Below are 25,853 nucleotides of genomic sequence, written 5' to 3'. Positions count from 1 at the left end.
TCTCTGACAAATACTGTCTGTGACTCTGGGCAACTCACTTAAACTTTTAGCATTTGAGACAACTCACTTAGGACTATAAATTCCAGAACAGTTGCCAATGTATATGAGTAAAAGGAATTTTCTCACTGGCATTCTCCAACAAATGGAATCAGGTTCAGACATTAAAAAATTTTATGATAGCTTACAGTTTAATTGTTAGAGAATAAATAGGAGAAACCATAAAAAGCAAACAAGAAGAATTCAAAAAGCACAGCTGTCTGGGGACATTTATTGTAGTGTCAAATAGCCCCACAAATCTCCATAAACCTTAAGAGCATCATTCCTTTTAACACAATATAATGATGATGAGTGTTCTGAAAGGAAAATCTGAAGCATTAAAAAAAAAAAAAAAGCTAAATTCTGCTCATTATACTCTTGGGAAGAGAAACTGAGCTCATTTTAGAGATGTGCAGCAAAAATAGTGGCAGAGTGTTCATTACTTAAGTGAGTTTTTAAAAATCATCTGGGACTCCGATCATTTTCCAGTACCTTTGTATCCTTGATTTTTTCCTAATTAAGACCAAGATAGCCAGAGTAGGATTATTTCTCCCTTAAGCTATGCCACAACACAAAACAGATTCCACAGAGATGGTTACCTTTCTGCAATAAGCATGTATTACCTTAAATTTCCTATAAGTCTAAAGATTTTCACTAACTGGAGATAATAGTGTCCACTTAAAATTTCAAAATCAAAATTACATTTACAACTTCTTAAAATATTTTTAGTTCAGTTTATCTTAGTTAAAAAAACACTGGTTGTAGTTAAGCATACAGTAGCAACAGAATACACTCAACTTACATGCATCCACAAGTCAAACAAAAACTAATACGTGGACATGTTATGAATTAAATGAATACTGCTTATAGCAGGTAATACTATTCTTGGCTCCATGATCATCTCGAAGTTCAAACCTTAATAAATAATAAGCATGAGAAATGAAGGCTCCATTTTTAATGGTAAAAAAATACTATCACAGAAAACTCCAAGAATTAAAAAAGCTTATATGAATCACCTTGGGAAATCAAACCGAGAACCTACTTTGTACAAAGCACCACACTTAAAATTATGATTATGGGCAACTAAAACCTTTGGTAGGGGTACAGGCATTTCATTTACTTTAGCAAGAGTTCATTATCTGAATTACCCAATTGTTAAAAATCTCAAATTAGGAATTTATTTATTTCACATTCTGAGATGATAAATTATGTCAAGAATGTTGCATTCAAGTTCTCATAGGAAAGAAATTAATGTCAAGATCAGATTTTGTAAAGATTGCGTTATTGAGGAGGGAAAAAATATCACAAAGCCTTTTCGGGACAACGATAGGCATTTTGAGATAATAAGTTTAAAAAAATGCAAGCACCACGCTGAAATATTTGTATGAAAATAGATGGGACTGGTTATACACAACAGCGTCAAAAGCATTTAAAACATTTATTTAAATAAGTCTTCATTTAAAATAACACACCGCAATACTCAAATATCAAACAGTCCAGCATAATTTTGAATTGGCCTGGTAATTCCTGAATGGGGAAACAATATAAACCACAATTTTTGGAAGGGCCTCAAGTCCTATACTTCTGTACAAGGTAAATGAGTGTTCTCTATATTTCCCTATTTTTGCGTTCTATAATTTTTTAGGCTACTATTTCTTTTCCTCTCTTCAACTATAATTAAAGAATGGCACGAAATATGTAGAAGTAGTTGAGAGAATTTATAACTTATTTTTGTGTGATAGTTTACCTCTTCATTTTTAAAATGGGCTATTATAAGTAAACAGATTCCAAATGCAAATATAACTTTAAAAATATTATGACTGTAAATATTACAGTCATTCTATAAGTTTTAAAAGCCAAAGCAGCAGCATAACGACCTTGAATAGCCAAAATAAAATTCCTATTTGATAATTCTCCCCATAACATTTTTAAAACACCATATGAGGTAAGAAATTGGCTTAACTAATACCAATTTATAATTGTGGTAATTAATAATTTTGAAAAGCTATAAAGATTGAGAAAATTATATCTCATTCATGATTAAATTTCGATGAGATATAAAAGAATAAAAATGAGCAACTCATACTTAGAACATATTTTGAATAACAGAAAAACAAGGCAAAAAAGTTTCCTCATCAGTTTTGCAGTTAAAAAAAAACCACACACACACACACACACACACACACACACACACACACACACACACGCTAGTTTTGCCCACAAAATATTTTTTTCCAGAAAGCAAGTCCATCAATAAAAAAGACGTATGTTGAGATCTCAAGTATTAGCATAATTTAGATATTTCAGCAATGGAAATCTTATTGATGAAGATGAAATATCTGAAAAACCCTCTTTCTCAGAAGAGCACAAGAACCTTTCCAGTTTTTCTCAGCTTCACTATTTGTACCACAAGCCTTCTTAGGTTCTAATTTTTTCTCCTAATTTCTTTTTACCTACGGAATTCTGGTACTCTTAATTTTCAACTCTCACATGCAATTTACATTTTGTCTCCCTCTCTATTCCCTTAACTATAAAAACAGAATAGCATGTTTCATTCTGTGATAATTTCCCCCATAAAACATACCAAAAAGTATTAGCATTTCTTTTCTATGAACCAAAAACAGAACACAATTACTCAAAATTGGGAGTTTAAGGCAAAAAGAAAGTAGAAAAAATGAAGTAGAAAGTGCATTTTATAATATGGGATATTTTACGTAAGTGGGAGGATATGCTCATTAACTTCTGGCTCTTAAGACTCAAAAATATCAGAGCAAAGAAAACAAAAAAAAATATCCAGTAACACTTAAACAGTTCAATTCCACACTGACTGAATGAGTCAACAAGGAAAGAGAAGCACTGTGCATGAATGGAAATTCATTATCTCAAATCAGGCCAAAACTGATACCAGGGGGTAAGAATAATGAGGGAATTAAAAACCTTTAACAAAATAACCAATGGTTTCTGTATATGGGGAAAGTCCAAAGCTGATTTCCAACAGCCATGAAAAAGAGAGGATGTTTTCGTGCAAGTACATGTGGTTAATAACAAATAAGCAAATCCCAAATCTATACAGCACATCAATGACTTGGAGCAACATAACAGCCTTGTCATAACATATGAAAAATAAAAGCGGAAAATGAAAATGTTGATTGCCACTAGGGAAAAGGCATTTCAATAATTTTTATGAAATTAAGAAGCTATTTTTTTTATAAAAAGATGTACTAAGAACACCAAGCCACAATAAGTTAGTGTTTTAATAAAACATGCTTAATTGCTTGTTCCCATATCTATACATAGTTACTGTCTTAATTTCTAAATGTTGTGACAGCGTACTTAATAAGTGAGGTACATTATTTTACATCTTTCTATAGAGATTCTCAAACAGTTAATTTTTTTCTTCCAGTTTTTTTTCTTCTTCTTCTCCTCTAAAGAACAGCAAAGGAAACATTCCTAAAATGCAACCAATAGTCACTCCAACAGCTTTGCCCTAAGAAAACAAAGGAGAACAAAAAATAGAATATGTAATATCACTTTTTTTAAAAGCTACTTTACTCCTGAAAGAGATTTGCTTAGCCCACTATCTTTATAATCAGAAAAGGGATTGAAATAGATTATAAATTCAGGCTGACAGAAGCCCCCTTCTCTCTTCTGACAGTCCTACTTCCCCCTAAGTCCTCCTAAGAGAGGTGACACCCTCCTCTGTCCCGCAGAAATCCTGCTCAAGTACACACGGTATTTAATGTCTGTGAAAAGAAAATTGATGAGCTCATGCCTAAATGGGAACATCAATGCCTATTGGAGTTTTCTTATGTTCACATTTGGTTCCTTCCTATCAACCTGTTATTAAATTAAGCTTAATATTTTCTTCACTAAATTTCATTAAAATCTGTAATGCTTTAAAGTTAATGTATTACAATGACCACAACAATGTTAAATGGCAAGAACCATAAAATGAAACTGCACAATGAATAATTAGGATTACCAAGGCTGACCCCTCCTTTACTCAAGGCAAGGGGAAGCAGGAGCGTGGAACACTGCACATATTATCAGACTTGATTTTATATATTTACATATATATACATACATATATATTTACACACACACACATACATATATTTATTTATATAATGCACTTTGCTGGGGTACCTTTTCTCCCTCTCTACTCTTTGTTGTAAGGAATAGTTTGCTGGGTAAGGGATAGGGAGAAACATATTTAAGAGCAAAAAGTGATATAAAAACAAAAGATATCAATAAAAACTAAAAATGATTTAAAAAATCAATATTTACTATGCTTTGAGGAAAATCTCAAAGATGAAAGAAATTAAGAATATAAAATCATTATTTTTCTTGTTACTTGAGTCATTTACTGAGTTTTCCCCACAGAAAGTTTAGAATACGGCTAAAAATCAAATCTGTCTTCTGAAAGTGCTAAAATGCTTGAATCAAGGTACAAATTATAAATTACAATGTTATTACAATCTTACCAAGTGCTTACAGAAATGCTTACCGAGTGTGCACTAACACGTGTCTGCCACATATCAACTTGCTTGGGTGTGAGATCAGGAATTGATAGGCCTAACCTGGAAGCTAAAGCTTCAACATAGCCTGCAAGACTTAAAAACAAACAAAGACATTAAGTAGACATAATGAAACTTTTTTTAATACAAAGATTAATTTTCTTAGGCATGAAACCATTCAAAATAATAAAACTGGACAAGCATTTATTCAGCATCTGCTATATACCAATCTCTTCTTTCAAGGAGCTTATTATAATCTCTTGAAAGGAAACAGCACTTACTATACACTGAAAAAAAAAATACAAAATATTTACAGAGAAATTAGGGAGGGGGAGGAAGAACACTCTAAGCAAAAGGAATTTAGGCTTCCAGCACTTCAGCTGAGCTTTGAAGAAATATTATGATTCTATGAAGTAGAGGTGAGGAGAGAGGGCTTTTTTACCAGATTTAGGTAGCCTGTGCCAAAGCAGGAAGATGATAGACAGACTGTGGATACAAGGAACAACAAGGAGGCCAGTTTAGTTGTAATACAAAGTACATGAAGGAAGTAATATCTTAAAAGTCTTGAAAAGAAAGTCTACAGCCATACTGTAAAGGATCAAGCAGAGGAGTCTGCATTTTTATCTTGAGGTAAGCAGGTACACCTGGAGCTTCCTGCAGAAAGGACGTATGTAGTCAGGCTTGTGCTTTAGAAATATCCAAATATCCTTTTGCAGTTATGTGAAGGATAGACTGAAGAAGGGAAAGGCTGAAGAAAGGGAGACCAATTAGGTGGGCCATTGCACTAGAAGAGGCAAAAGATAATGATGGCCTGAACGAGGGAGAAGGAAATGTGTGGTAAAGAAGACCCCAAGGCTGTGAACCTGAATGATTAAAAGGATGGTGGTACACTCAACAGACCTAGGTAACTCAGAAAAAATGGAGAAGACTGGGGGTGGGGGTGAAGGAAGAGACTAAATTCTGTTTTCAACATGTTTCATTTCAGATGCCTACAGGATAATTAATTGGACATATCTAACAGACAGGTGGAAGCAAAGGGCTGATGGTTCAGGCAAGACTGAGGGTGAATATGTGGACCTGTAAAGTCTGCACAGAGTTGACAACTAACCCCACTGGAGCTGATGAAATCCCAAAAGAGAAATATGGAAAAAGAAGAGAAGACCCAGGACAGAGTTCTGAGACACACCTACATAGATGGGCCTCCAAAGGATACTGAGAAAGAATAACCAGACAGGTGGGAAGAGATCCACAGGAGAGCAGTGTCATGGAAATCCAGAGTGTCTGAAGGAGGAGATGGGCAATAAAGCTAAATCCTTCAGAGCAGTGAAGGATAAACAAGGACTAAAAAAAAGGTCATCAATTCTAACAATTAACAGATCACTGGTAAATGTGGAAAGAACAGTTTCATTGACACTTTCTCTTTATAGAGAGAATATGAAGTGCCTTGTGAGCAAGCAATATAATTTCTCTCCATGCATCCCTAATTCTAGCTGACACATATCAAAAATTCAAATCAATTTATGATCACATAAATTTAGACACTGCCTCCAACCACAAAGAGCAAAACCTATCCATTCCTGCCCACATCCTTCCATAAGTTTGCCAAAGGGGGCCAACCACATAAGCTGGAATTGTTCTTACTTTCTCTTGCCATTTCGACAGTAGAGTCAGTCCTTCAATAAACATTTGTTACATGAGGTACCTTTATTCATTCACTCATTTGTTGGCTTAGCTAAGGTATCTTTTGTCCCCCTCTATTCTCTGTTATAAGGAATAGTTTGCTGGGTAAGGGATGGAAAGAAACATATTCAGGAATGAAAGCAATGGAGAAACAAAAGACTTCAACAAAAACTAAAAATTAAGTGCCTACTCTGTACCAGTCACTGCACTAAGCACTAAAAATACAAAGAAAGGTAAAAGATACTCCTTGCCTTCAAGAAGCTCCTAATCTAACGGGGAGACAGGCAAGTTAAATACAGGAGAAAAATTCTTCTGGATGTCCACCTGTCATCACTTGCCCTCACCACAAGACCAGTCTATATTCTTGCAACCTTCTTTAATGATGTTCATTGACATCAATCATTGATTATGTGTTGTGGCCTAACCATCTCCACCACATTCCCATCCATTGCCCTCTCCATGATATTTTTTGGAAGCTACTGTATTCCATTACAATATAAGCTCCTTGAGAGCAAGGACTGCATGGTTCACTTTTGTCATTGCATCCTCAGCACTTAGCGCAGTGTCTTGGTTCATAACAGATGCTTAATAAATACTTGGTTGATTCTTTGTTTTGCTGCCACATAGCAACATCAACAGAAGCTGACAATGAAAGACACCTTTACTTTCCTGGGGAGCTTGAGGTCATTAAAATGGCTTTGCAATTTCACAAGGGTACTTCTTTGTTGATGATGAAAAAGCAGAAAATTAGGCAGAACACAACACTATGGTATATTCTGTTTTACAAGGCTTCTCCCATCCACACATCAAAATTGTTCAAGATCCCTTAAAAGATCCTGGCTCAACCACCCTTAGAGTGAAAGCTCCTTTCAAGTTGGTATTATTTCATATCATGTGTCTGGCACACAGTAGGTGCTTGATAAATAATTGTGGCTTGATTCACTGATGAGATAAGACATATGAACAGAGATGAATCCTTGCCAAAGGCGTATGACAATGTGATGGAAAAGATCCACTGCACAGTACAGAGTGAAGAGGGATGTCCTGGGGAGGTCAGGATGTTTGTGGATGGCCCTATACTTTTCATGGAAAACTTCAGAGTGCTGCAGATCCCTCAGAAAAGTCTTGTCAGGAAGAAATGACTTTGGGGGGAGCCAAGATGGTGGAGTAAAATCAGGGACTTGCTGAGCCTTCCCCCAAACCTCTCCAAATCCCTGTAAAAAATAACTCTAAACAAATTCTAGAACTGGAGAACCCACAAAATGATGGAGTGAAACAAAGACACCCTGGAAAGTCTAAAGGAAGGATCTATTGCATTGTTCTGGGAATGGTGCGCAATCCAGCATGGGCCGTGCCAGCATAGATGGGGCCAGAGCAGGTCTCAGGGGACTGAATCACTGGCAGCTGTAGCAGTTTCCGGACTTTTCTGCCCACAAATGCCGAAGACAGCATAGAAATTCAGTGGGAAAACTCTGTCAGACCTGGATGAGAGAAGAGCGCAGTCTAGCCCCAGCCCTGGGGCAGTGGAGGTAGTAGCCGCTGCTTCCAGAGCTCCAGGCCCACAGATAGTATGGGGATCAAGTGGCTGATCAGAGGGGGATAGCAGGGATCTCTTTGCTGGTGCTAAGGAAGGATTCTCTTGCTTTGTCCCACTTGGATCAGGGTCTCAGTCCTGGGTGGCAGTCACAGGGTGAGGAGTAGTGCTGGTGAGGTGGAGCTTGCGGCTGCAATGGAGAGAGAATCCTTTTCAAAGTTCCAAGGCAGAAAAAAGCACATATGTTTACTCACAGACCAGAGCACAGGCCAGGAAAGGAGCAAACACCTCTCCTTTGATCATACAACCTTGGAAGAACTGAAAATTTACAGGTCCCTAGAAGTATTTCTGAAAATAGCTGCACAAAACCCCTGAAATTTAGGACAGGGCACCCTACACACTGGAAGCAGTTAGAAAGTCAATCATTTGACTGGGAAAATGAGCAGAGTAAAAGACTCAGGCTACAGAATCTTACTTTGGTGACAAAGATGATGAAAACATACAACCAGAAGAAGACAACAAAATCAAAGCTCCGACATCCAAAGCCTCCAAGAAAAATATGAATTGGTCACAGACCCCTGGAAGAGCTCAAAAAGGATTTTGAAAATCAAGTAAGAGAAGCAGAAGAAAAATTGGGAAGAGAAATGAGAGGGATGCAAGAAAAGTCTTGTCAGCATTCAAAGGTGAGCCTGCTCATCACAAGGAAAGAACAAGTAGATGAAAGATGTCTGTGTCCTGGTTTGTAACTGATTGAGCAGTGAGGCCAAAGCAAGGAACCAAGAATTGAGTGCAAAGTGTTTTGTTTTTTAATGAACACAAACAGCTTCTTCTAAGGGTTTGGATGTGAAAGGAAAGAGAAAAGAGGAAGGCAGCCCCAAGTAAAGGGTTTTTTTAGAGATACAGGAGATCTAGATGCCTTTTTAAACGTTGGAGAAGTAGTCAGTCGACCAGGAAAAAACAAGCTATAAAAGGGGCAAGTTCCCCAAGAAAACAGGAGATGAGATGAAAATAATTTTACAATTTTAAGACACACTTTTTAAAATGGTTTTAAAGTATTTGCTAAAACTTTAAAATTATACCTTGTAAATTTTTTTTAATCTTGCAAAATCAGTAGAATTTATATATGCGACTTTCTACTATCTTCACAAAAATTCATTGATTCCAAATGTATTTTTAAACAGGTTTTGTAGTGTTTTATATTTAAAATATATATGATAGTGATATAAAACATCTTCATCACTTGGCACATGGAAGGCATTAAGAATACATAAAAGAACATTTAAAGAAAACCGAGGCACTCATGATTTGATAGTGCCTAAAGGAATCAGAAAAGGAAACCAAAGATTCTGAAATCTGATATCAAATTCATGTCATGCTGAATTCTAATTCACAGATGATTTTATACATGGAAAAGAGAATTAAATACTATTAGATTATAAGATCAATGCAGGGAGAGAGCATTTCTTATGTAAGCTTTGTTTCTCCCCCAGCACCTAATGCAGTGGTCAGCACATAGTGGCATTTAATAAAAGATGAGTGAATTAAATTAGTTCAAGAAGTTCTCTTGTTTGACTGACTTTACTCATATCAGAAAGCATCAACAGCAGGGATAGATTAAGTTAGATAGGAAACTATAAAATCGCTTATCATATCATCACAGAATATAATACCTAAGATGAACCTTAGTCCAAACTAGCAGAGTACAGGGATTTGAGCAAAGGAGACTGGGTTTAAACCCTGGCTCTGCCATTTATTTATTACCTGTAAGACCTTGTACAAGCCACCTGTGATGGGCAGTGGTCTCTAAGGTCTCATCTAGCTTTTACTCCTTCAAGAGCTAGTCTGCAAATGTCTCTTTACCAGCAGCTCGGGAATAACAAAATGACTTTTCTAATTTTGTCCTGACATTTATTAGCTGTACAACTACACACAAGTCACTTAACTCCCTAAAACCTCAATGACCTCATCTACAGCACTTACACCTCACATGGTGGTTTTGAGTATCAGAGGAGAATGTGTATAAGTGCCTTGCAAACCTTAACGTATTCAGTGAATGACAGCTACATTATTATGCATATTATGAAGTTTTTAGATAATCATAAAGCCTTAGTTCTGAAAATCTCACTGAAAAATAAAACTTTTACATTCCCTCAAATGTTTCAAGTTTTAAAAACACAAAACTTACCCAAGTCCAGCTAAATCTGAAACAAGATTTCCCAAAGCAGCAGCTAAAAGATTGGAAAAAAAATTATTTGAAAAGTAAAATTAGAAAAATGCTTACCTAAAGATCTTAACTCAGAAACTCCAATGTTGATTTAATACATTTCCCAAACTCTGTGAACTTATGGCCACAGAATAACTTACCAAGATAGAAACTGAACCCCACCCCTCCAAATTAAAAAGCAAAAACAATTTCACAGAAGAAATATTGTTCCACCTCCAAAAAATTAGTATTTTTTTCTTTAGTTCTAGAAACCAACGTCAACTTGGAGAGAGGTTCTAGTGGAAATCCTGGGGGATATTTCTGTGATCGTGTGCTATATGACATGTCTAAAACTGTAATAAAAACAAAGACAGCATACTTATCAAATCTGCAGATGACAAGAAGCTGGGAGGCAGCACTAACAAGATCTAAAAATATTACAGGTTACAATGACTGGGCAAAACTAAAAAGAAACCAAATAGGGATAAATACGAAGTTCGATAGTCTGGTTAAGAACAAAACCAACTTAAGGGATTTAGAAGAGATAGATGGGCTGCCGTTGGCCTAAAGAAGATAGGGGCCTCAGGGATGGTACCAGAGCACAAGTTCAAGGAGTCAATAGTGTGTGACAAGACACCCAAAAAACATCAATCAGTTTTTTGAATGCCATGCAAGTATGCCTTGAGAGGAATACTATATTTGTTTAAATCACAACATTTTTTGAGTTTCAATCTCATCTTTAAAAAGGATAATGATAATTGCAGTACTTACCTAATGAGTGTATTATATTATCCCATTTGATTATCACATGTAAAACACTTTGCAAACCTTAAATCATTACACAGAGGTAAAATGATGCAGTGAATTGAGTGCTGGACTTGGAGTTAGTAAGATCTAAGTTCTCATCCCCCCCTGAACCACTCACTAGTTTGCATGGTCCTGGGCAAGTTACTTGGTCTCCCTCAGTTCCTCATCTGTTAAATAAGGAAGTTGAATTGATGATCCTAAGGTCCTTTCCAATTCTAAATCTATGATCTTATGATCCCAGAATGAAGGAATTGGTGGTTCTGTCATACTCTTCCCTGGCCAGTCCATTTGTGTTATATAGTCTATTTCTGGGTGTCATATTTTAGGAAGGATTTGTAAGCTAGAGCAAAGACTGGAGACCATGTCATGCAAGTGTCAGCTGAAGAAACTAGGGATATTGAGCCTGAAGAAGAGAAAATTTGCATACATCATGATAGCTGTCTTCATGTAGAAGGCTAGTCACATGTAAAAGAGATTAGACTTTTTTTGTCTGGCCCCAGAAGGTAAAAGTAGGAGCAATGGACAGAAGTTACAGAGAAGCAGGTTAAGCTTGGTGTTGGTTAAAAAAAAAAAAACTTCCTATGCACAGCCATACAAAAGTGGGATATATAAGCTCAAGAGGTGTCTCTTTCCCCATATTCCTTATATTTCTGCTTAGGCAAGGAACAGGAAGAGTTGAAAATGACTCAGGTTTTGAACCTAAATTACTGGTAGAGTGGTAGTATACAAAGGATCCTAGATCTACAGCGAAAAGGGACCTCAGAAACCATCTACTTCAACTTCCTCGTTACACAGAGAAGCAAACTGAGGACCAGGGAAGGTTAACAATTCAACCAAGGTCACGCAAAAGGCAAACATCAAAGGTAAAGTTTGAAGCCTCATCTTCAGACTCCAGAGGAAAAGCTTCTTTCTTTGTACAAGAGTGCACAGTTTAAGTGATTCCCTATTAATAACGGAATAGATGCTTCTCATAGTACATGCATGAACTTCTCCACTGCACCAATCACATTCTCCCCCATGTCAGAATCATTTGGATACGTGTTTCTCCCCCAGTTAGACTTTAAGTAACTCGAGAAAAGTATGTTATGTTTTTCTTTGTATCCCAGACTGAAGCCTTTGAGAGGCTGGAGCGCACTGCGTCACTATGTTAGATAGTACTCTTGGAGGAGTACAGGTCCAGACTGCCTCTGAGGTAGCTGCCTTCCACACCTGAAGCTGTACATTGTCCTTAGCTCTTTCTTCCCTCTCACTTCTCTTTCATTTGCTGACCTCATTTACTACCATGGCTGCAATGTATCATCTCTAGAAAAATGACTCTTAAATTAAAATTCTCTATCCTCAATCTCTGTCTAGCCTTCCAGTGCTGTGTTTCTAACTACTTTCTACATATTCTATATCATGGTATGTTCATAATGTCCAAAACTGAACTCCATCTCTCCCCAAATACTTCATTCCACTCAACTTTGGTCAGTATTACCATAATATAGTAAGAAAGGGACCAACTCTAAAATCTGAGGATATGGGTTCAAACCTTGCCTCTGATATATTATTATCTAGGTGACCTTAGTAAAGTCATTTAGCATCCTTGGGCCTCAGTTTTCTCATGTATAAATGAGATTCTCTGCATACCACTCTTCCAATCATCCAAGATCAAAACCTCAGACATTTTTAATTCTTCCTTCTCCTTTGCCCCATTTAACTAGTCAACTGTCATGTTCTGTCAAATTTTTTTAATATCTTTCCATTATTATCCCTTTCTTTCCATTATCATCCCTTTCTTTCTATTATCACTGCAACCATCTTGATTCAAGTCTTTATCCCTTACTGCCTACTCAGTAGACTATTAAATAATTTTCCTAGTTCCAATCTACCCTTTCTCCAATTTATTTCTTCATACCACTTCCAAAGTAATCTTCTTAGTGGGCCATTCCAGTCATTCCCCTTAATCAAAGTCCTTCAGTAGTTCTCTATTACTTACTGAATAAAATCCTCTCATAGTATACTGCCTGAACCTCTTCTCTACCCTGATTATATTCTCCCAAATGAAAACTTGTATGTTTTTTTCCCTAAATTGGATGTTAATCACTTTAAGAATAGTGTTGTATTGTATTTATTTTTGTATTCCAATCACCTAGCAGAGTATCTTGTACTTTTTTTTTGGTCCAGACTTGTATAGAAAAATTCTAGAAACTCCACTAATGAAGACTGGCAACCGAGTCATAACATATTCTTCAAGAGTTTTCTAGGGCACTGAAAATTTAAATGACTTTCCCATGATTACACAGCCAGTATGGATCAGAGATAAATTGAAAGCCAGTCTTCCAAACTGTAAGGCTGGTCTCACACATAAAAGGAACTGATTTTGTTCATCATTTGCCTTCAATGTAATAAACACAGCAACCATAAATCTCACTATCAAAAATGGAAACGTTGTGGTAAGGGGAAAAAATTATATTTTATGGTACTTTTTCCCTTTTCTCTCTCTAATTTTCTACTTAGTTGCAAATTAAGAGTGAAATAGCAGAAAGATTATAGACATGTAGTCAGAAGACTTCCATTTAAATCATGGCTCCACCACTTAGTTGTATTATTTTGGGCAAATCAACTTATGGGCCTCAGAATGGAGGCTCACTACCTATTTCATAGGGCTTCACATGTAAGAATATACATAAAAGACCTTTGTAACCAAAATTGTTATAAAATGTAAGCCTTTATTAAAGACAAATTGTGTTGCAGAGAAGGTGAAGAAGAGATAAATGAGAGAAAGGTGCAATCTATGCAAGTCAAAGGGGATGCTCAATGGGAATAAATATATTGCCCAGGAGTAAAAAATATTAAAATGTTTTGAGCTCCTGAGAAAGGTGCTACATGAACAGCAAGTGGCAAAGAATAAAAAATTTCTATTTTAAAAGATACTTCAAATACAAAATCTATTAGAACAAATTATCTTCCTCAATAAGAATTCTAAGGGAAAAAACTTTCAGTGCATAAACAATAAGATAAGGACCTTTTATTTATATTACTTGCCTGCCATAGTTGAAATCCCCAAAATAATTCCAATAGACATCTCTATTTGGGTTCCCTAAAAATGAAAAATAGGAAAAAGACACTTTTAATATTTCAAAATGAAGTTTAAAAATAAAACACAGAAACCCATAAAGCTTTATACTGAAAATATATATACTAATTATCTTATTATTAGAGTATTACATATTGTACAATAACATCAAAAAAATTCCTATATTAGAGACTTCTAGACATCGTTTCATATTACATAAAGCATATAGCAAAGGTGACCTCAGAAGATATTTTAGTTAAAGTTAGATTTTATTCTTTGCGGGGGGAACAGAATATACACTACTATGGATATTAAACAAAATCAGGCACATCTTACAGAGAAAGATATTTTAGAAAACTCTTGAACTAAGGGAATACTTCCTCATATATAATTTTAATACTGAATGGTGACCCTTTGTGAATTTGCTTTCTACTAAAAGAGAAGACATTCATTTCCTAGGGACCCCTATAATTACAGGTTCTAAATTATTCTTTAATATTAATAATTTTAATATTTATAAAACTTCAGACAATTTGAGGTTAGATAACTCATTTACAAAGAAAATTAACAATATTTGGGCCAATAAATCTATATAAGACAAAGACCTCTTTTATCTCTACAACACGTTAATCCAAGGAAATCAAAGGTATTTCACAGAATTTTCATTATTCCTCTCAGGAAAAAAGGGCTTAGATATTACTACCTCCATTTTAGAGATGAGGGACCCAGGGCAACAATATATTAAATTATTCAACTGGGATTGCTTATATAGAAATGGAAAGCAAATTCCAGGTTCTCATTTTCCAATCTAATCATTGGGCTATATACCTCAGTCAAGATGACTGATCTCACAGTCTTTCACATTCACTCTTGTCTGAGAAGGTATAGAATATTGGGAAACCTCTAATCCTGTTACTGAAAAATAATACTGAGCTGTCAGGAATTTTTCACACAATTGAAGGAAGAAGATTTAAATCACTTTACTTCAGTTTGTTTTGTTTTGTTCTTTTCCTGTAGGACATCTTTGTTTTATCACCATAATATTTAATACTTGGTGTACGTGTCCCAAACAAGCTGATACGTTAAAAAGTCTACCAGGCACTTTTAATTACAAAGTTGTAACCAAAGTGAATTTTCAAAGAAATAAATTCAGAAAAAAAAAAAGGAAAATACAAACAAAAAAACAAATGATGCTACGTATCTTAATCTGCTAGAAATGAAAAGTAACTTGGGTATTAATATAGAAGAGAAATGACTAGCAGCTTCAGGAATATAAAAAAATATTTACTGTTTCTTTGCTAGCAATGAAAGGGCAGGTATAACATTAGAGAAATCGGAGGGGGAAATGTTTCACATAAGAGACTTATGGTTTTCTGAATAAACAGAAGTGGAAAATTCTAAGATAAAGCAAAACACAATTTTGGGGACAATTTAAATGTAGTTGCTAGGTAACTGCTTAAATCCAACTTCAATTTTATTCAAGTATTTCGAAGTTTTGCTAATATCCACCATAACAAAACTGGATGAAATATGATCCAATACTAAATATATATAAAAAATGATGCAAGAAAGAGGCTATTGGATAAAAAGAAGATGGGATAGGGAGTCATATGAGGAAATCTTTGTATAAGCCAAAGCTTTACCCCACACAGGTCAGATTCAAGTTCAGTGACATTTGCAGACTTCTGACCAGGAATTCTGCCATGAACACTGCTGAGGAAGTAAATAGTAAGGAATTCACCCCAGGGAGCTAAGGAACCTCAAAGTGCCCAGTGAAACAAGAGAGGAGAAAATTAGGAATCTTGTAAATTCTTCTACTTCTATAGCACACTTAATCCAAAAAATTAACATTCAATGTCCGACAGCACTACAAGGTAGCAGTAAGATAAAGCAAGACCACCTCCTTTTTGTTTATTGCTGCAAGACATTCCCCAATAATGGCTTTTCTTTTTTGGTTTGAGGAGAAACTATGCAGGACATTCTGTATTAGTTCTAGCTGTTAACTGTTAGGAGATGAATTTTCTTTCAAGTTAGTTACCCTCTAATTATCCTCCTAGGACTATGCAAAATAATAAGGTGTTTCTTTAATTTTTCACTATGGTATTATATAAATAAGAATTGGAGACAAACATCACAGTATTAAATATGTAAACATAATTCAATTAAGTATTATTATAGGAAATTTGTCTGGGGCTTAAAAATTCAGTCAATTCTCATATTTATAGAAACAATGTAATGGATGATCTGAAATGTTAAATATTCAAAAAAATCATCTCTGGCTTCAGAGTGTATTTTTCATAAACGTTTAATCAGGGAATTCATTTAAATGTATCTAATATGTTTAATATATAAATAAATTTACAGAAATTTATTTAAAATAAAATAATGAAGTTATGATGTGATTTGCCACAAAAAAGCATAAATGCACATGATCTGCTATATACAAGTATATTAAATTAATTTTGCAATGACCTATTCATCATGGATATATTTTTTGTAATTATATATGATCTATTAACTATTTCAGTACTAGAAGGAATTAACTACATAATATAACAAGTCATATTCAGACATATGAGCAATCAACACTACATAATAAATTCTGTTCTAATATATATCTAATTTATATAAATGCATATAAATATCAAATAGGGATTATTTTCAAATGACTAGACTGTTAAAAATTATGCTTTAGGGATCAAATACATTGCTACACCTCATGTGTATTACTCCAATTTTTAGGTCTCCAGTTTGTCTAGATTTTTTCTGGTAAACCCTCAATTTCTTCTTTGGGTTACTATTAACACTGAGAAGTCACAATTATGAAACATATTAATCTCTTAAGATAAAGAGGATTGCAAGCACAAAACACTACAGCTAAAATGCACTATTTAATGCTGTTTAATATGTTTCATTATACCTTGGGGAACTGATTTAATTTTTTCCTTCTCAAAAGCATAAATGGGGATGATATTTGTAGTACCTCAAGAATTGTTCAATCAAATGAGGTCAAGTAAGGTCATGTAAAATGCTTTAAGGGAAAATGAAAAAATTTTTGAAATACAAACCTGTTTGTAAACTAGGAATTATCTGTATATATCTCTAAAGAACATCAGAAAATATATGTGCATATTTATGCATATTTATACATCCGTACGTATATATGTGCATAGTATATACACATATACATTTGTAGAGCTGTTTTCTCTATTCAAAATAAATCTGAATAACAGTAAGCAATTGAAAATATAAACCTGATTCATCCAAATTGATAATACAATCAATGCTGCACATTACATTGTGAAATATTTCCTCAGAATCATTTCTTAAAATTTAACTAAGGTAACAGTTTCTAAGAAATATTATAAACAAAATCATCTATTTTCAATGCATAAATTAAAACTTCATTATATGAATAAACAAGAAAATGTTTAAGATCATATTAATGCCTTTACTAAATAAGAAGTGGGGGGGAAGAAAAGGAACTTACTGCAACAATCATAATTGCATTATCCAAAAAGCCAAACCCTACGAAAGGTAATGCATTGTGGATGAATACTGAAAAACATCAAAAAAAACAGAAAAGCAATAAATACCTTATATAGTTTAAGGCTGCCACAACTTTAGCACAAAAAAAGGAAAAAAGAAAAGAAAAACATATGGTCAAGTCTTCCAAAAGTTCTTGAAACTCATGGAGCTTATGTTTAATACAACACTTCTATCAATCCCAGAATGAAACAGTAGTTAATAAATATTTACAGTCACAGTGCCTAATAGGCACAAACAATACTAAAGCTCCAAACTCTTCTAAACATTGCATATAATATGTAAAAAAAAAAATTTACTACGATCATGTGTTTTATATTGATATAAACATAACAGGTACACACTTGTAGAGGAAGAAATAAAAATAACAAATAGACAAATAACTTTTCCATTTTTTACCTGGTCATAATGCTAGTAGAACTAACCTGTTTCTCTCTTGTGTATAAAGATACAGTTAAATGATTTCAAAATTAGAAGAAAATATAAGCTTTATTAATTAATGGTAACCCATCAAATCAATAAACCCAAGTAAAGTGATGCTGATAGACAAAGAATAATATTCAAAATACCAAGAGAAACTGATAACTTCACATAAGTCACAAACCAAATATGTAATTTTTCTCTCAGTTTATTATCAATTCCTAGAAACTTACTTCATGGAATAATGGCAAGTACTAATCTATTTAAAGGGAAAGCAATGAGATCCCTGCCAAAGGCAGCGACAACACAGCTTCCACCTTCATCTGAAGCTAGTTTGAAGGTCTATCCAATGGGAACAAACACCCACTTAGAAGGTGATCATAAAATCACTCATCAAGAAGTGGCCTTAGAAGTCATCTATTCTAAACCCATTCATTCTGCAAATGAGGAAACTGAGGTGTAGGGAAATGAAGTGACTTGTCCAAGATCATAGAGCTAATATATGTCAGGGACAGGATTTTAAACATCTGACAGTGTATTCTTTCCACTGCGCCATACCCATCTTTCTAACATTCTACAGAAGTTTGTATTATTCAACTCACAAAAATTATAACAGGGGTTATAGTCTCTGATCAATAAAGGAAAAAAAAGCTTTTACCTTCACAATGTCTTAATTTGCTGTTTTTCCTAAAGATTAGCATCAAGGGACAATTGTCAAGAATACCCCATGAAATAAATTTGACATGACAGTATATGTCAAGGAGAAGTTGGTATATGATATTACATAAAATTACTGCTAAAAACCCTTAATTACAAAGCAAAGCCAAAAGATAGTCAAAGAAGTTCTGTGGTATTTTTTAGTGTTCTTTGGATTATTGTTAACTTCTGTTAACTCCAGGTTAATAGGATCTGTATGCCAGCTTTCACTGTGGTAAGCTTTGTACCAAAAAAAGAAAATCTTTTTTGGCTAAATGAAAATGGTAACAAGAACTTCTTACTCATGGCCACTACCAAGGACTTTAAGGACAAGAAAAAAATAGTGAATCATAAACTAATTATAATTTCTTTTCATGTTCTACTTCTCATGATCTGCTTATGGTAGAAATTACAGGAAAATATACTTTAGTTAAGCGGCATATTTAATTATTCTAAAAGCTGACAGAGATGATAAAAATTTAATAAACAACTTAGCAAACTTCCAAAGCAGTGGAAATGACTTTCAATTACAGAAATATAAATTAATTCAGCTTTGGTCCATTAATTATTTGCCTTCCTTAACTAGACTCAATACTTCAGTATTAGCATTTTAAGGAATTCATAATGTTATAAATGGGAATATTCAAAATCACTGAATTAAAAGCTAGAAGAAAACTCAGAATCCACCTAGTCCAAACTATTATCCAAAAAAGTATATAACATATAACAGCCTAGAAAAGTGATCAGCCAACCTCCGTTTGAAATCTCCAACAAGAAGGAAGCCATTCATTCATTCATTCCCTTTCCACTTTGGGGCCAGCTCTAATGCTTAGAAGATTTTCTTTACTTCAAATCTAAGTTTGCTACTTTGAAACTTAAATCCATATTTCCTATTTCTACAGTTTCTTCAAGTGAATCTTACTGGAGAGGGGAGTAAGGGTTGAGAAGAAGTAAATGAGCTGGGCTAGATTTGAGTGACAGGTTAGGGACGGGGAGCAGAAAAAGAGACTGACATCAACTTAAGTCAGGACAATAAAGACAACTACAGCTCTTATAAAAATAACAAAATAAATTAATCTAGTCACTGACAATTAAGCACCAATACACTGTACTAATTATATCAGCAGTGCCAAAGCAAGTACTAAAATCCCCAAAATATCATGAAAAATATCTTTTTATTATGTAGAGAGATGAGGCCCACATGAGGTAACAATGAAATTTATGGAGCTAGGTGAAACAGCCTTATATAGGAATCTCCAAGACAGAGTTATAATAGTTACAAATACATATATTAACATTTAATTAAAATTTTTTGGTATAAAGGATGTCTTTCTGGGAGAGGTGAGAAGGGTAGATAGGAAAAAAATCAATGTGTTATAAAAAGATACCAATATAGCCAAATAAAAATAATAAATACCTATTTTAATAGATATTTAACAATAATAACAATATTTTAAATTTTTAAGAAAGGATCAGTAAGTTCAGATTTATTTTAAAATGTAATTGAACTACTACCCTCCAGAAAAACAGCAAAGCGTGGCTTTGAAATCTTAACTATACAATATCTTTATATTTACTAATCAAGATGGTTGCCTTTTAACAGAAGTTTAAGTTTTATTAATGATAACAAACAGGATAAAGTACAAAATGTTTGGGAAAAGTATTTCCTAATTACTTTCAAAAATAAGGTAGTTACTCATTTTGGTAAAAATACTTTATTGAAGAACAGGAAGGAGAGAGATAAGGAAAGGGGGGAAAAGAATTAGGGTTGCCACACCGTATCTCAATGCAATTATCATTTGTTGAGCATCTATCATGTGTTAGAACAGTATTAGACCCTGAAGACAGAAAACAAAAAACAAAAACAAAAAACCTATCTTCAAGCATGGAAGGGAAGGGAAGGAAGGAAGAGGGTGTGAAGACAACTTGTATACCAATAAGCATATACAAAATACAGAAAAGAATAAATATAAAGTACTGGGGTGGGAAGCAGAGAGCAATAACACCAAGGGGAGCGGGGGTTACCCAAAAAGGCCTCTGGCAACAAGGGATCTCTCTCCTAGTTCTCCTGCTACCTATCTGACTGCTCCTTCTCAGCTTCCTTTGCTGGGTCATCATCCAGACAATGTTATCTCGCCATAGGTTCTATCCCGAACCTTCTTCTCTTCTCCCTCTAGACTGCTTCACTTTGTGATCTCATCATCTCCCATGAATTTAATAACCACCTCTATGCTGATGATTCTTAAATCTACCCATCCTGCCCCAAACTTGCTACTGACCTCCAATCTTCCGTCTCCAACTGCCTTTCAGACATCTCAAACTAGATGTCCAGTAGGTATCTTAAACTCAACATGTCCAACTGAAGTTCTTATCTTTCCCCCCTAAACCCTCTCTACTGCTAAACTTTCCTACTACTGTCAGGAGTACCACAATCCTCCCAGACTCCCATCTTGTAGTGTGGGAGTCATCCTCGACTCCTTACTATCTCTCACCCCACTCCCATCCAATCTGTTGCCAAAGGCCTGTTGATTTCACCTTTGCAATATTTCTCAAATACATCCCGTTCTCTCCTCTGCTACTGCCATCACCCTCATGCAGGCCCTCATCACCTCATACTTGGATTACAATACTGTAATAGCCTACTGGTGTGTACACCTGCCAAAAGTTTCTCTGTCTCCCTACTCCAATCCATTCTCCATTCAGCTGCCAAAGTAATTTTCCTAAAGTGCAGGTCCAGCCATATCGTCCTCCTAATAAACTCTAGAGGCTCCCAAATACAAAATCTTCTTTTTGGCAATAAGAGCTCTCCATAACTTGGCCCCTCCCAGCTTTTCAGTCTTCTTACATCTTACTTTCCCACACATACTCTTTAATCCAATGACATTGGCTTCCTTTCTATTCCACAAACAAGATATTCCATCTCTTGGCTCCAGGCACTTTTTTTCTGGCTGTCCCCAACACCTACCATGTTCTCCCTCATCCTGCTTTCCTTCAAATCCTAAATAAAATTCCGCCTTCTTTTTTAATAGTATTTTCTTTTTTTTCCCCAGATACATGTCAAAAATTTTTAGCATTCATTTTTACAAGATTTTGAGTTACAAATTTTTCTCCCTCCCTCCCTCTTCCTCCCTCTTCTGAAAATAGTAGGCAGTTTGATAAAGTTTATACATGTGCTACCATGTAAAAGTATTTCTATATTAGTCACAGCTGTGAGAGAAGCTTGTACAAGGAGGCTTTCCCTAGGGCTCCAAGCTCACTTCAACATTCTCTTTACTAGTGCTTGGGGAAAGCACTTCCTATCAAAGAACAGTCTGCCTATAATTATAGTTCAAATGCTCAAGTCCTATGATTCCTAACTCATTAAAAGGTGGATGTGTTAACCAAAAGAACAAGTAAATGCTTTTCCTAGGGAACTAAAAAACTCTCTACCACCAAAGCAATTTTTTCCCCTCTAAGAGATAGTTATTATACTTACAGTATTTTAAACTCAAGCTGTATCAATAAAATGCTCCATAGTATTGTGATATTTCTTAACAAGGATTACAAACCTTGTATATCAGTACAATAACTATATATCCTGCTGTGATATACATAGCATATATTTAATTTACTAAAATCTCTTCTATGACTGAAGAATAAAACCATTAAAATCTAAAAGATACATATTTAACATTTATAGAACTATTACCATATTTCAGCTGTGCCTGGGTAGGTGGTGGAGCCTCCAACTTTTCTATGGGGGAAAAAGCACATGATGCAATTAGTTACTATTTCATACATTTCTGATTTCAATGTTGTATGAAACACTTTCTTTTTAATACTGGAATTTTCAAAAGAGGAAAAATTTGAATACTTTTATGCTTCATTTCACTTGGTCAGTTGCAAATATTATTATAATTATTATTAACAGAATGACACTGATAATTCACAGGGCTAATAAATAAAAATAATCCTAGATCTACCTTGCTCTATGACTTCTGGTTAATTATTGAGGCTACCTACAATATAAAAAAACTATGTTTATAAATCAGTGTTAGACACACCACAAATTATTCACACTTACATCAGATGTGGAGATATTAATGATTTACAAAATATATGTGTACATTAAAAGCTATCCTGCAATTTTTCATACATTTCTAAAAAATTACAGTATGAAAAAAGAAAACCTATCTTTGAGGTAACCTTAAAAACAACCATGGAATACATTTTAAAATAATTTATAACTAGCAGTAATATTCCTAGATCTGTGCCCTATGTCTTATTTTTTTTTTACCTTGATAAAATCAAAAGAATTAGTTTATGGACAATAAAGAATAAAATAGTTTTATTCAAAGAGCTAAAAAAGTTGTAAATGCTAATTAAGATGAGCCAATATAACATAGTAACGGCACAAATATTATAACAACATATTTGAAAATTATACAAAATTCCTTCTGATAAAAGCTGGAACAAATGTTTAATGAGCAAAAACAGCAACCTGTCTGCTCTGAAAGAATTAATGATCTCACCAGCTATAAGATCAAAAGAAACTGTTACAAAACGGTAGAGAAAAACCATACGATCCATCTACCAACAACAAGAAGAATGAGCTTCAACCAAACATGAGAGAACTGTATTAAAATGATGATTTTCTTTTCAAGATTTAACTCTGCTTTAAAGCAGATCTATTACAATGTAATAAAAAAAATCATAAACAGAGAAACACTAGTTGGATTGATATTTTTCTAATGGAGTCATTTAATTTCAGATAAGGACAGGTTTTAAAGATTCAAGTAAAAATTAAATAAATAGGATAGACCCATATTACAAGACAATAAGGCAGCAATATAACATTATGGCTTCATGCCTCACTAAGAATGATAAAAATATCACTATGCAAAGGAAGGTACAAAGAAATTCATCAATAGTCAACTTGCTACCAAATTAGTGGGAAACCAAACTAGAAATATAATTTTTAATGTTAGAAATGCATTGGACGTCACAGAACTTGGAATTAAACGACGTTTTATTCCCCACATGCTATCTTTTACCAGTTCACCACAACTTACTTCTTTTTAAGACATGCAAACATTTCTTCTGATATGTTTTTCAAAATATAATTTATCCCTGCAGTCCACATAGCTTTCTGGTGAAAGAAACATGCAAAATAAGTGGTTACATACCAGCACTATCTCTTAGTTGCATTACTCTCATCATCACCACAGTTCTGACACTGTGAGGAGAGGTCCTTGTCAGTTGACTGGAACTTCTTGGAATACCTAAAATTCAATAAGCACGGCCTGCCCAATGGAATGAGACTACGCGGAGCCCGGGGGTTCCATCTCTTCAAACTGCCTGAATTGTGAACAAACACATTCATGTGTGCTAGACTGTGTGAAATGAAGGTGTAAAGGACAGGTTTATGAATAAATGTGCACTAGCAAAGAGAGGATGTCACTCTAATAATTGTTCTTTCTTCCCACTACACATAAGGATCTGAAAAATAAAGGCAAAGGGAAAACCAAAGATGGAGATGGGGGGAGAAAATAAATACTGCAAGGAAGGTAGATAGAGCAAAGGTGAACTGGCATACAGATGAAACAAAGTCATGATTTAGAATGGATTCTGTCTCTTGTCTAAAGGACTTGCTGAAAAATAGTAAGCAAGTAGAATGATGAGTTCTAGTAAGTGGAAGAAATTTAGTTAGAATAAATGCATAGATATTTCAAGGATTTGTGATTTCATCAGTGTGGGTCCTATCAATTGCAAAACTGCTATAACTTGGTAAACAGTCTTTGAGACCAAAAATTTCAACACCCTGCAGTCAATCAGGTGCAAAGCCTCTACAAACCATGTAGACCTGTCACTGATATATTCCAGAAGCCTTTTTGTTTGACAGAATCTACCAGAGTTTATAGCACAGCCTTCAAGAACTTATCTACAGGCCTAATGAGGCATTCAAAGCAAGATATTAGGGATGAATGCACAAATATAATTATTTAAAATAACAATTTACATGGTAAGTTTTGAAGATCTGAATGCTATAAACCATCCTGTGTATATTGAATGTTTTGTTTATCTTAACAAAAGAGAGAGAAAACCTTCAGAATATTTGACTTAATTCCTAGTTGATAACCAACCCTAACTGATTTTATTTTCCATTTCAAAAACTGGAAAACATATAACTCATAACAGAAATAAGTGTTACTTAGAGATTAAACATGTACTAGAATTTTATACTATGTCTAAAGATATACCAATCACAGACAGGATCTACACTGAAATGGATCCAAGAAAAACTAGGGTGATTTTTTAAAAATAGGAGTAAAGAAGATAATAAACAAATACTAAATTTAGAGGCATTAAATTCTAAAAAATATTATATATTGAGGATTTTGGATCTAGCACTTCTTTATATTTCCTGTCTATAATCTTTTTATACTAATACTAATACTATACTTACATAATTTCTCCTTGGTATTTCTACTGTGGGGGGAGGGGAAGAGAGGACCAGATATAAGGAAATAAGTTGTATGTGAATAGGGATCCTGGTCCACCTCTACCCTGAAGAACATTCATGAACTCTCTCCTCTGTTTTCTAAAGAGTAGGTTTATCTATGGTAATCAGTGGCAGAACTTCAACAACAACAAAAAGAAACAAACGAGAAATATGATATGTAAGTGATTGAAAGGTAATGATTTCTTTTCTTTCAAGTTTCAAGAGCCTTTGGTCTCAGGGAAGAAGACTCAGGCAATCCCATGAGAATAGTATTTAAGCTTCCTATTCATTCAATTTAAGAAGCCCTGGTAGAGTGCCTACTATAGGCCAGGTAAGGTGCTACACTGTGCTCATCCTTCATTGCCAAAAAAGACCACGCCATCAGAGAAATAATGACATGCCTTGCACTTGACTTTGTTTTGAGTGAGGGAGGGCTGTGCTGGCACCAGCCTCACTTCTCCTCCAGAGCCATCTGGATCCAGTGACCAGATATTCATCAGGATGACTGGAGACAGCCCAGGATGAGGCAACTGGGGTTAAGTGACTTGCCCAAGGTCACACAGCTAGTGAGTGTCAAGTGTCTGAGGTGAGATTTGAACTCAGGTCCTCCTGACTCCTGCACTGGTGCTCTATCCATTGCACCACCTAGCTGCCCCAAGGTGTTACACACTAGAGATACTAAAGTGAAAACAAAACAACCCCAGCCCTGAAGAAGCTTACATTCACCCTACAGCATGAAGAAGGTTAGGGGAAGGAGAGGGACAGGGAGGACACAGGAAAGAAATGAGGTAGGGAGGAAGGGCAAACGTCCACAGAAGGTGAGAAAAAGAACAAGATAAGGTGAGAAGCTGCCAGGCCAGGTTAGGGGAACAAAT

The 25,853-nt window shown here is 34.8% G+C and overlaps 1 protein-coding gene across 4 annotated transcripts in view; it reads right to left on the bottom strand.

Annotated features, from left to right (window-relative positions):
* Nucleotides 1-1,455: 1,455 nt before the first annotated feature.
* The window catches only part of TMEM65 (transmembrane protein 65), a 54,949-nt gene continuing 30,551 nt past the window's right edge, over nucleotides 1,456-25,853 (bottom strand). For 3 of the 4 annotated variants that reach the window (XM_072603140.1, XM_072603139.1, XM_072603141.1), the window contains 6 exons: nucleotides 22,186-22,230; nucleotides 17,326-17,393; nucleotides 13,805-13,859; nucleotides 9,953-9,995; nucleotides 4,544-4,649; nucleotides 1,456-3,523 (listed from right to left, as the gene is read on the bottom strand). In XM_072603140.1, the coding sequence (XP_072459241.1) occupies nucleotides 3,422-3,523; nucleotides 4,544-4,649; nucleotides 9,953-9,995; nucleotides 13,805-13,859; nucleotides 17,326-17,393; nucleotides 22,186-22,230 (419 nt within the window). In that variant the 3' untranslated portion in view covers nucleotides 1,456-3,421. The remainder of the gene's footprint in view (nucleotides 3,524-4,543; nucleotides 4,650-9,952; nucleotides 9,996-13,804; nucleotides 13,860-17,325; nucleotides 17,394-22,185; nucleotides 22,231-25,853) is intronic. The other variant, XM_072603142.1, reaches the window with a different exon arrangement.

Source organism: Notamacropus eugenii, chromosome 4 (assembly GCF_028372415.1).
Source record: "Notamacropus eugenii isolate mMacEug1 chromosome 4, mMacEug1.pri_v2, whole genome shotgun sequence".
NCBI lineage: Eukaryota > Metazoa > Chordata > Mammalia > Diprotodontia > Macropodidae > Notamacropus > Notamacropus eugenii.
The sequence above is the reverse complement of the archived record's forward strand: the minus strand, read 5'-3'. Positions and strand labels throughout refer to the sequence as shown.